Source organism: Theropithecus gelada, chromosome 20, assembly GCF_003255815.1.
Source record: "Theropithecus gelada isolate Dixy chromosome 20, Tgel_1.0, whole genome shotgun sequence".
In the NCBI taxonomy this organism is placed as follows: domain Eukaryota; kingdom Metazoa; phylum Chordata; class Mammalia; order Primates; family Cercopithecidae; genus Theropithecus; species Theropithecus gelada.
In genome coordinates this window covers 6219958-6231754 of record NC_037688.1, presented here as the reverse complement: position 1 = coordinate 6231754, position 11797 = coordinate 6219958, and the positions used below count along the sequence as shown (strand labels likewise).

The window sequence follows — 11797 nt, the reverse complement described above, 5'->3', positions numbered from 1 at the left end:
AAAAAAAAAAAAAAAACTTTATTGAGCACTAACCAAATCTGATACGCTGAGGTAGGTTCTGGGGACATACATGATTCAGATGCACCTCCTGCCCTCAAGAATTTTGAGAAGACATGTGCATAAGTAACAGAAGAGAGTTTTGCTGTGGTTGAGTAAGAGAAGGTTCCAAACTTAACCAATGGAAATAGGACCAGTTTTTAAAATCCTCCTCATGGTATGAAATTAGTAGCATGTCTACTAGTATTTGGGAACCTAGTGGTAGCTGTTTATTCTTTTCTCTCCTGCATTTGCCCTGTTTATTTTCATCTGGCTTATAGCACTGACAGCACCCCTGGTGTTTTTGCCTGTGTTCCACCAAAACACCACTCCGTTGAAGATAGTGTTTAGCTTGTGACCCAAGCTAGTGAATGATAGTCAAATGGGTAAGAGATGAAAAGAGGGCCTGGGGAGAGGGATGAGGGGCTTGGGACCACAGCAGACATATATTCATTCACCAGAAGGGCCTTCTCATTGACAGTCCCTTGCCCTGCACCAGGCTGGTATGCAAGACCAGATCTGATGGGTGAGAATCAGGTGGCATGGAAGAGCCGAAAGAGGATACCATATGTGGGTGCCTGGGGGATAGGTGAGAAGTACTAGAAGGTGGAATGGAAGGACACTTCCTGCCCAGCCCTGTGACACAGGCAGGGACCCTGCAGGGCTCAGGTCCTCTAACACAGCAGCTTCATTCTCACACCAGCAGGGTTGGAACACACACACAAGTATGCAGACTAAGCTCTTGTTTGGCTGATATGGCTCTTTGGGTTTTCAGAGGACATGTATATATGTTCTCATTCATGAACTCAGAAGCCTTACTGCCTGTTTTTGTTAGTGGCAAACATTACCACTTACAACTCATGCCAGTTAGAAGTCATTTGTAAAATGTTATTTAATAAAGCCAAAGAACTAAATCATATTTAATTTCCAAGGTTTTCTAAGATCTCTGAAACTAATGAGGTTTTTAAAATCCCCGTTAGGTACTCATCACTGCTAGTAAAAGCAGTTGTCTGTACCTTTAATTCCAATGAGTCCCTTAATTTATTTTTTATTATCTTGGTCTACATATCCTTAGACAAATGTGGTCACCCTAACTTATGAGATAAAATTCACATTATCCTCACAGATTTCTTATTAAGAGGGTCTGAGCATGAATAATCAGCAGTGAAATGGAAGTCTTCTTTACTGCTTCATCCTTTCCCTTTTTTATCACCAGGTATCCTGTCATATCTTCCATTTGAGTGAATCTATAACTTAGTCTAAACAAAATGGCAATTCTAGATACCTCTTTTTAAATCAGAGCAGTGTGAACCTGTGAATTTTTTTTTTTTTTTTTTTTTTTGGGAAACACTCTCGTTTTGTTGCCCAGGCTGGAGCGTAGTGGCACAATCTTGGCTCACTGCAACCTCCACCTGCTTGGGCCCAGATGATCCTCCACCTCAGCCTCCTGAGTAGCTGGGACTACAGGGAACACCTGGCTAATTTTTTTGTATTTTTTTGTAGAGACGGGGTTTCACCATGTTGCCCAGACTGGTCTCAAACTCCTGGGCTTGAATGATCCGCCCACCTCAACCTCCCAAAGTGTTGGGATTATAAGCATGAGCCACCACACTGGGCTTGAACTTAACGAATTTTTAAAAAGAAAAGAGAATTGTAAGGCTGATTGTACTAAGCAGCTAATCTTAGAACCAGAATACTGTTGCTCAGTAACTTAAATCTGAATAATGATTTCACAGGGTTGTCAGCTCTCATTCTCTGCTCTGGTATTCATGTATTCTTATTAACACTGTTTACTGATAATACAACTTTTGAATAAATTATAGTTTAGATCACTTAACAAAAGAAATTGTATGAAAGACAATCTATTTTATAATCACACTAATAATTTTAGAGATATTCACCATTCTGATTGATCTTCAGTTGATAGGGGCTAAACTTTTCTGTGGCCTAGCCTTGGTTAAATTCTTTGATGGTTTTCCTTTGAAGAGGAACCCTTCTCTTATTTTCTTATAACATGGCTTCTCTGAGCCAAGGATGCCTGTTGCTCATTTTAAACTCTGTTATATTACCATAGGTTTCTACTACACTTAGCGGACAAAACTGGTGGTATAATTGTGACAAATGATAATTTCAGAGAATTTGTGAATGAGTCAGTCTCTTGGAGAGAAATTATTACAAAAAGGTAATATTTTCTTCTTTGTCTTTGGTCAGAAAAGTTTTGTTTTGTTTTGTTTTGTTGTTAATTGTTTCTGTGTGCATTTTGTTTGTTTTGTTTTCTATATTCCTTGGCCCCACAGAAGGCAATATAAGGGACCAAAGTATCATAAGACTGTGCTGTACTCCCACTTCATAGGTGACTGGCCCCTCCAGGTAAGCAGGGGCCCGGCGCAGAGCAGCAGAGCTGGCAGTGATGAGTGTGGACATGCTTTGCTCTCACTACGGCCTTCTAGGGCATCAGAGTTTTCCTGCATGCAGCAGGAGGCACAGTTAAGTGTGATGGAGCACAAACGGCTTCCTAATTTACTCAGCTGTGAAGTGAAAGGGTGAACTTCATGGCAGCTGGGATTCCAGCAAGAGGAAAGGCCCAAAAGCAATGTGTGCTGACTGGGCTTTCACTTCTTCATGGTCTGGAGAGAGTATTTCCACTTTTTAATATCTGATGCTTTTCTGGAGGTTTTTACGGTCAGTTTAATCATCTATATTGAAAACATCTTTAGATATCCAAAATAAAACAAAGTTACGTCAAGAGTTTAGCATTCACTGCTGTTTTTCATTTGTAATAAAACTATGAAGGTGTCCACTGCTGAAAAATGCCCTAAGATGAGTGGGCACTGGCTGCTAGGACTTTTTGTTAACAACTATCACCTGACCAGTTATTTAAAATAGAAAGCAAGGGGCTGTGATAGTGCCAGGGATAAGTCACATAGGCCAGAAATCTTAAAACATAAAGTGAACATACCTCACGCTAAGTAAAACTCGCAATATAGCTAGGATAACTAGTATTTATCCCTGTTGGGGTTTCACACTTGTACCTTGCCTGGTATTTATATTTTCCTAAATTATTAGAAGATTTTAGAAAAAGAGTCTGTTACGAAAGCCCAGGTGAGAGTTAATTACTGTATGCATTTTGACACCGGTGCTGTTAAAAAGCTGTTGTTGATAGCTGAACCGAGAATGAGAATCAGTCTTTGACCTTCTGGGCACAGTTAATGAGCCACTAATCTTGTAGGGCATGTTTCTGTTGGACCTCTGCCTGGGCTCATTGTCAGTATTTACTGACACTCATCCATGTATGCATGGAGGGTTTAAATGCAGTCAAGACTGGTGTTCTCCAGCCAAGCTGTTGCTTTCAGCATTCACAAAAACAAGGCAGAAAGGAGACCTGGACAACAAGCACAGGCACTTGGACTTTTAAGATTATTTTATTTTCTGTTTTTCCCGATATGGTAAATAGTGGTCTAAAGACCTCCGATTTCCTTTATTCATATATCGTTTTCCTTTTTAAAAATATTCTTTTCAGTGGGTTTGCTTATGGACACATTTATTACCAGTTTTATTCAAAAATTAAACCTTCATTCAGCATTTGTGTCCTAAGCTGACAGTCTTTAAATCTTATTTTTCAAAGTTATATTGAAAGTTATATTAGAAGAAGAAGCGGCTTCCTAAGCCCAGTACAAATCTGCAAGTCTTGATGAGAAATTTGAGGGCCGGCTGATAAAATGTTCTGACTCTATTGTATTTATGTCCAAAACAGACATTAAAAGGGTTTGACTTGGTTGTTTTCCCCGCTTTTAGGCAGTTGAGCAGTCTTAGGATTTGTAGGCTGACCTGACCGTTGCTTTGGCATCGGGTGGCTGCTTTGGGATCCTGTAGGCCCTGGGCAGTGAGGACCCTGTTTCTCAGCCTCATGGTGTTCTGTGTTGTAGGCTGCTGCAGTACACGTTCGTGGGGGACATATTTATGGTTCCTGATGATCCTCTGGGAAGAAGTGGACCTCGATTAGAGGAGTTTCTTCAGAAGGAAGTCTGTCTTAGGTATTTCCTTTTTCAGATTGTCTTATATTAAAACGTCAGTTTCAACTCTTTGTGCTTTAGTGCAAGTGCTGTCTTTATCAACTAAAAATGGCATTTAAAAATTATTATTATTATTTTGAGACAAGGTCTTGCTCTGTCACCCAGGCTGGAACGCAGTGGCATGATTTCGGCTCACTGCAACCTTTGCCCCGCCAGGCTTCAGCAATCCTCCCACCTTAGCCTCGCGAGTATCTGGGACCACAGGCGCGCATCACCACGCGCAGCTCTTTTTTTGTATTTTTAGTAGAGACAGGGTCTTACCATGTTGTCCAAGCTGGTCTGAAACTCCTGAGCTCAAAGAATCCGCCTTCCTCAGCCTCTAAAAGTGTTGGGATTGTAGGCATGAGCCACCATACCTGGCCAAAATTTTTTTTTTAAGCCTTAAATTTAGTGCTGGTTTCATATATGTGGAAGCTAATGTAGCAAGCATCCCAGATTTTCAACTGTAGTCCTTTCCGTTTTCATCCTAGGAAAAGACAGAAGCCAAACTTTTTTTGTGGGTTTATTTTTATTGATTTTTTTTTTTTTTTTTTTTTTTTTTGAGATGGAATTTCACTGCTAGGCTGGAGTGCAATGGCGCGATCTTGGCTCATTGCAACCTACGCCTCCCAGGTTCAAGTAATTCTGCCTCAGCCTCCCGAGTAGCTGAGATTACAGGTGCACACCACCACGCCTGGCTAATTTTTTGTATTTTTAGCAGAAACGGGGTTTCGCCATGTTAGCCAGGCTGGTCTCAAACTCCTGACCTCAGGTGATCCACTCACCTCAGCCTCCTAAAGTGATGGGATTACAGGCGTGAGCCACCTCGTCCAGCCTTTTTGTGGGTTTAAAAAGACAGCCGGGGCCGGGTGTTGTGGCTCATGCCTGTAATCCCATCACTTTGTGAGGCCAAGGCAGGTAGATCACTTCAGGTCAGGAGTTCAAGACCATCCTGGCTAATATGGTGAAACCATGGCTTTACTAAAAATGCAAAAACTAGCTGGGTGTGGTGGTGCGTGCCTGTAATCCCAGCTACTCGGGAGGCTGAGGCAGGAGAATCACTTGAACCCAGGAGGCGGAGGTTGCAGTGAGCCGAGATCACGCCACTGTACTCCAGCCTGGATTACAGAGCAAGACTCTATCTCAAAAACAAGCAAACAAAAAACAAAGCTGTTTTTCCAAGCTGGTGGTCACTTACTGGCGAACACTACTTAGGTTCATCATGTATGTGTGAGAGCTCTCCCTCTGAACCATGAGTGCCTAATGGGCTCATTTTGTATGTGTGTGAGTGTCTTTTTACATTCATTTTCTAAAGTCATTTGCTTTGAACATGTTATGCTTATATTAATTACTTACTGCTCAGGAATCACTGCCTGGGGGAACTGACCATTACTTTCTACCTTCACTGAATGGAAAAGCCAGTATTCCGTATTTATCTGAAAATGATTTGGTAGTTTAGGTTTTCTTTGTTGTAGTTTGGGTTTGTTTTGTTTTTAGGACACCTTGTTAGTGGTTCTTTCTGTTTTCAGAATTCTTAGGTAACAGACATTAACCAAAGATGCCTGTGAACCTAACAGGCAGATCATAGGACCCCATGACTGATGTTTACTCTTTTTAAAAACTAAACCAGACTGCACTTCTGTGCATTCCCAGCTGGTATTTGCATGGGGGTGTGATGGGGGGGTCTAAGCTGAGAGGAAGACACACAGCTCTCTCAGCATTTTTAGGCAGTCACACTTCCCAGCCGATCTTTTCCATTTGTAACAGGAACCATTGGGAGTTGTAGGTTTGGATTCAGTGGTAGGTGGTGATGGGTTTTTTTTTTTACATGGTGGTCTGTTCTACCTAGGAGACCACTACAATTTCAGCTCCCTGGTCTTGTGAATCATTTCTCTTTTGAGCCTTTGGGTTTTATGACACAGATGAGGACTTAATTGCCAAACGCCACGCTTCTCTACCCACATGAAGAGAATGGCAGCCATTTTCCACACCTGGTACGCTCATCAGTCCATCTCGTTTTCCTTCCCCACATCTGAACTTTGGAAATCCCCTGCTGGGCTTCAGGCCCAAGGCCCGTGTGTGAGCATCAGTCACGTCTGTGGGTCACAGTTACCAGAAGGAGAGTCCTCTGCTTCCTCCCACTCCTTGAGCAACCTGGTACCGGGTCTGTCTGCCTGCCTTTTCACTCTCACCTGGTGGCTTTTTGTAGAGCTGCTCACAAATTGGTTAAGAAGTTGGGAATCACTTCCATCACAGAGGGGCTGTTGAAGTTGAGCTTTTAAAGTTGGGGAAACTTCAGCTAGCCTCATTTCTCACCTGCAGGTCGAGTCCAGTGGGAGGCTTTTGAGTGATACAGATGCCCTCCCTGTACACACATACTCGTACACACCCATGTGCATACAAGTGTGGGCACCCACCCACACCTCATCTAGACTGGGTCGGTGGGGACTGCCACTCTCCCCAAAAGGAGTCTCTTCTAATTTCTGTTAACCAGGGTCCTGCACAAAATCAAAATCTTGAGAAGAGTAAGATCCTGTTAAACCTTTTGAAAGCTCCCAAGGGTACCCTGGTTAGAGCCAAACAGCTGGATGGGGTCAGTCCTCACAGCAGAAGACCTGGGAGGGCGGTGCTCCCTCACAGAGTGCACTCATTCCCTGTCACACCTTGAGATGGCGTCAGTGGAATCCCCGCAGGCTCCTCTGTGGGCAGCTACTGTCACCACCTCCACCTCAGTCTTGCATCCTGTCTTTGGAAGCCACGGAGTGGCATCCTGAGCCTCAAGGCCTGCCGCAGCTACCTTCTAAAATATCTCCGTGATTTTTTATTTACTTATAACCCAACTCACCAGGACTTGCTTCCATTCACAGAGATATGCAGCCCCTACTCAGTGCCCTGCCAAATGTGGGCATGTTTGACCCCAGCTTCAGAGTCCCTGGCACCCAGGCAGCCAGCACCAGCCACCAGCCTCCGACCCGGATTCAGGGAGCCCCTTCAAGTCACTGGCTCCCTCAGCAGCCCCACTTCCCACTGCTGCCAACCCTCCCCAATCTCCAGCAGAACCTGCCCATGCCAGCTCAGCGATCTTCTGCAGAAACCAACGAGCTGAGGGAAGCCCTTCTGAAGATCTTCCCTGACTCAGAGCAAAGACTGAAAATAGACCAGATCTTGGTGGCCCACCCATACATGAAAGATCTAAACGCGCTCTCTGCCATGGTGTTGGATTGAAGATTGTGCTGAGAAGCTTGCGCTCAGGGCTGGCTGATCAAACTCAAGCTCACACCTGTACCTGATGGGAATGTGAAGAAACTTATTTCCCAGTGTAAACGCAGTTGTATAGAAAAAAAAATGTTTTGTGTATAAATCTGGGTTTTCAAAACCAGCTTTTTTCTATATATAAATTATGCTGCTATTACAGATTTAACATTTTCTGTTAAAGGAAAGTCTACATTTTCTGCCTGTTCAGAACTGTTTAATAGCAGTTACTCTTGAGTGTATTTACCTTTTTATGTTTTTTAAACTATTTTCCTTAAAGCCGAAAATATTGACAAATGGATATGGTTAGCCTTTATAAATAAATAAATAAAAAAAAAAAGAGCTGCTTTCTTAAGGAAAGCAAGACCTCTTAAAGTATATTTTCTTGAGATGAATATGTCCCGTCACTACCATGAAGTGTGCTCACCCTTCCGGCCTCCTCTGCCCTCACCCCCGGAGTTAGAGTGGGTAAGAGTTGGTTTGTCCTGCAGAGTCTTTGGTTGGAGCATTGTGAAAGTGGACCCGCGGTGCCACTAGATGGCACTTGGTGCCTAGCCGTGGTGAATGACCAGGGCGAAGTTAGACTCACAGGATACCAGGGCTAGAAGATATTGTGGAGCCCGTGGAGTCCCACCCTTCCCCTTCCACCCTGCGTAAAAGGGGACGGCCCAGTGTGCACGCCGTCCGGCCATACCCATAACCACAGCCACAGCTGAGGAGTGGCTGGGCAGGCAGCAGGCTCCCCAGCCAGGGCTTGACACGCTCACAGGCTAAGGCCTCCACACACCTGGCCTGGCTCAGGAAGTCACTTCTTAGCTTCTGAACACCATAGCGGGTCGTGAGGAAGTTTAATAAAGAGCCTGGTCACTGGCCATCTTGTGTCCGCAACTGCAGAAGACGCCCCGATGTGGAGTTTGTACAGCTTTGCCAAAAAATGATTTTCTACTCTCAAAAATGACCCAAGCCAATAAATAGCATTAGTAGCTTCTGTTGGGGGGAGGGAGTGGGGGGGCCAGAGCCCTTGTATTTATTTTCCCTGTGTTTGTCTCTCTGGTGTCCTCCTAAACAGCCTTTCTTGTGAGTCTTTCTCAGAATTGATACCTTAATATTGTCTGTTCTAGGTGTTGCCCAAATTCAGTGTCAGTGAAGTTCTTTTCCTGGGCAATCTTAACATCTTTACTCTTACTGTCTGGATCTTCAAAGGGCTTTGTATTTTACACCTGCGCCCCCAGGCTGCTCATAGTCGGCTTCCTGCCTGTCCGTAGATCATGTCTCTCTTGGGCCTAAGGAGTGGAGGCTGAGGACTCAGTGCTGGTTTGTTCATGGTGAGGGGACTGGGGGGCATCCCAGAGTGCTACCTCCAGGCCTGCTTCTTGGTTTTGTTTGATCGCTGCATCCTTCAAGGGATGAATCCAGAGCTCTCCATGAGGCCAGGCTTGTCCTTCAATCATGTTTCCTCTCAGATGCGTCCATGATGCCTCCTAATGTGGAACTGGTTGTTCATTGTTTGGGCCGGTGGCCAAGTCACCCAGCTGTGGAAGCAGAGGTAGAAGACAAGGCCAGCCAGGAGGGCAACTTCAGTCACAGCTCCCATGCCTCAGCTTTGCACCTGTTTTCAAAAGCACAACTGAGGTGTGCGGACTGGGGCTGTCTTGCAGTGACTCTGGCCTTCTGGCTCACGTTTCGGTCCAGCAGCCTGGCTGACCCACTATTTCTCCTCTGCTTCAGAGAGGAAACCCAGGAGACGCCCTGACCGCCTGACTGAGTCTCCACCCATGCTGGCTGGTGCTGGCTAGGCTGAGGGGGTCACCACTTCTCCCGGCTCTAGAAGCTATTTGACCCTTGACGTTTGAGTTCTGTAAGTCTTTCTGTTCTGACTATTGCTTCGGAGAGATTGGCCTGTCCCCTTTCCCTTTCTTGGCTGTGGGAAGGAAGGAAGAGCAAAGTGCTCATTGGTTCCCTTCATCAGTGACAGCATGAGACGGAATTCATCATTCCTTCTGAAACCCCTCAGGTTTAGTTAAATTTAATATTTAAAAACCCAAATTATCAAACCATTAAAAACTCATTACTGGTTCTCAGCCTCCCCCAGTACTAGCCTCAGTGTGGCTGCTGCGTAAGTATCTGTAGCCTGTCTACCTCCTGCAGCGGGGCCGCCCGCCGCTTCCCTGTCTACTGCTCAGGCTCTCCCACTTCGTGGCATCCATGTAAAGTAGCTGGCAGAAGAGAGATGTCACCCTCATTCAACAGACGGGATGTGTGTTGCTCAGAGAGGTTATCCTGAGGGGCTGGGGGATTCCCTGGCCTACATTCTTCCCGAGGCTCCAGGCCACTGTCTTCGGGAGTAAAAGAGCCTTGTCTGACCTTAATGCAGGCAGTCTGTTTGAACCCCTGTAGGCTGTATTCAGGAGACAGAAGGTGTCTGGGCCATCCTGGATGGCCGGTCAGCATTGCTAGGCAGGCTCGGCTATGTGGCTGGGACTCAGGCCTGGGTGGCTTTTGAGACCAGTGAAGGGAGAGCCGGGCTCCTGCCCATGCAGGCTTGTGACACGGCTGGGATATGAGGGAGGACTCAGATCTACACACACAAATGCCTCTTTTCCCTGCCCTCCCCCAGCTCCCACCTGCCTCCCACACCTCAGGTGTGGCTGCCCGTGGGACCGTCCCTCAACCCCTTTCCTCGCACCTCCTCGTCTTCACCCAGTTCCTGCAGTGTCTCTGACCCGCACCTCCCGCCTCCTGGCCGACTTGCCCAGGCAGTGGCTCTGGCTCACCTCCATCTGTTCATCACCTTCCTCCCCAGTGTTGCCATTTATCTCAGATGTTTTAGATTGAAACAGCCTGATTCCCAGAAGAATCTTCTTCATTCATTGCTAGTGCTTCCCCTCACCTCCCACTCTCCACTTCCCAGTTTGCAAATGTGGCTTTCGCCCACCAAGTGAAAGTGGACTGAGAGCAGCCCTTGGGGACAGCCCGGTGCCTGGCTGCAAGGCCGCGCTGGGGCTGTCTTGCTGGTGCACGTGGCTTGACTGGACTTTCCCTGCTTCCCACCACTTCCCTCACTCCCAGACCTCCCTCATTCTTTTTGTCTCTTCTTTTTGCCTAAAGCCAGCCCTTAACACCCTATTCTTCCTCAGCAAATGGTTTGCAGACTAGCTGGAAAGGGCAGCTGGTGTTAAGAATGCAGGTTACCGGGCATGACCCAGCAGATGCTTGCCCAGTAGTTCTAGAGAAGGCCCAGGAATCTGCAAATGAGCACATTCCCCAGGCAGTTCCCATGCAGGTGATCAACGGACCACATGTTGAGAAACCGCAGTCACCCTTAGGGCCACACTGTCCCTGTCCCCACTGTCCCCTCTCTGTAGTGACCTCCAGCCCTGCCCTTCAGGAGTGCACTTCCCACTCTACTAGGAAGCCCTATGGCATCCTCAGGCTTCCAAGACCCGCAGCCTGCTCTGGGTCCCTCCCTCCTTCCACACCCACCCTCCGTATGATCCCCTGCTCTGCCCTTGTGCTTGGCTGCCCCCTGCCCGCTACTCTCAAGACACCCAGGGGTGGTGGGCCCTAACTGGCCAGCCCCTCCCAGCACTGTCCTCTGCCATCGAGACACCGCAATGCAGCCAGATTTACCTTCCAGTAACATACTTCTAGTCACCCCTCCTGCGAAGTGATCTGCAATAGCTGTTTGACCAGAGCACCAAGTTCACACCTCCTGAGCTTGGTGTCCGTGGCTGTCCACCTCCCAGCCATACTTGGCTGTCCCCAAATGCTCCCTGTGGCCACACGTTTCCCATGACCTGTGGGCTCCGCAGATGGACCTCTCTCCGCTAGAGATGCCCTTCTCCTAAATGACTTCCCTCCTGGAAGGCCCAGCCTGAGTCTCGTCCCCTTTCCAGTGCTTCTGCCAGAAGCAGCCCCATGATGTTCTGTGACTGCACAGCACTTTGTGTCTTGCTCTGGGCACTTGCCGCTCTGGCTGGTGCTGCCGCCGCTGATTGTGTACTGTGTCTTGCTGCCCTTTCTAGACTGTGAGCTCCTCGCGGGCAGGGACCGCCTGTGTTCTCTGTATTTCCCACGGCGCCTAGCACAGTGCCTTGCACTTGATAGGTGCTCAATAAATGTCTGCTCAACTGAACTGGAGAACAGTGCCTTCTTGACTGCGGCATCTGGCAGCAGGACTAGTAAGAGGCCGGGAATCCACTGCCCTCTGGTGGGACATTGGGGTGGGACTGGGGTCACTCCACTCCCTTCTCCCTCCCCTGCCAGGCTCCAGCACACAGCATCCTGGGCACATGGATCCGGTGAGGGGTACCTGGCACAGGCTGCGTACCAGATGCACTCAGGCTTCCTGGCCAGGGTTGACACCTGGCCCAAGCTACGCCAGTCCAAGTCACTCCTGCTGGAGAGTTCCTCTGTGGTGGTGGGAATCGTGGGATACCAGGCCCAGATCTGTCAGA

General features: G+C 47.3%; 1 protein-coding gene across 1 annotated transcript in view; it reads left to right on the top strand.

Annotated features, from left to right (window-relative positions):
* Nucleotides 1-11475, top strand: part of N4BP1 (NEDD4 binding protein 1) — a 74365-nt gene extending 62890 nt beyond the window's left edge. Inside the window, exons 5-7 of the mRNA XM_025370864.1 lie at nucleotides 2111-2218; nucleotides 3963-4070; nucleotides 6956-11475. Of these exons, the coding sequence (XP_025226649.1) occupies nucleotides 2111-2218; nucleotides 3963-4070; nucleotides 6956-7313 (574 nt within the window). The 3' untranslated portion in view covers nucleotides 7314-11475. The remainder of the gene's footprint in view (nucleotides 1-2110; nucleotides 2219-3962; nucleotides 4071-6955) is intronic.
* Nucleotides 11476-11797: the final 322 nt, after the last annotated feature.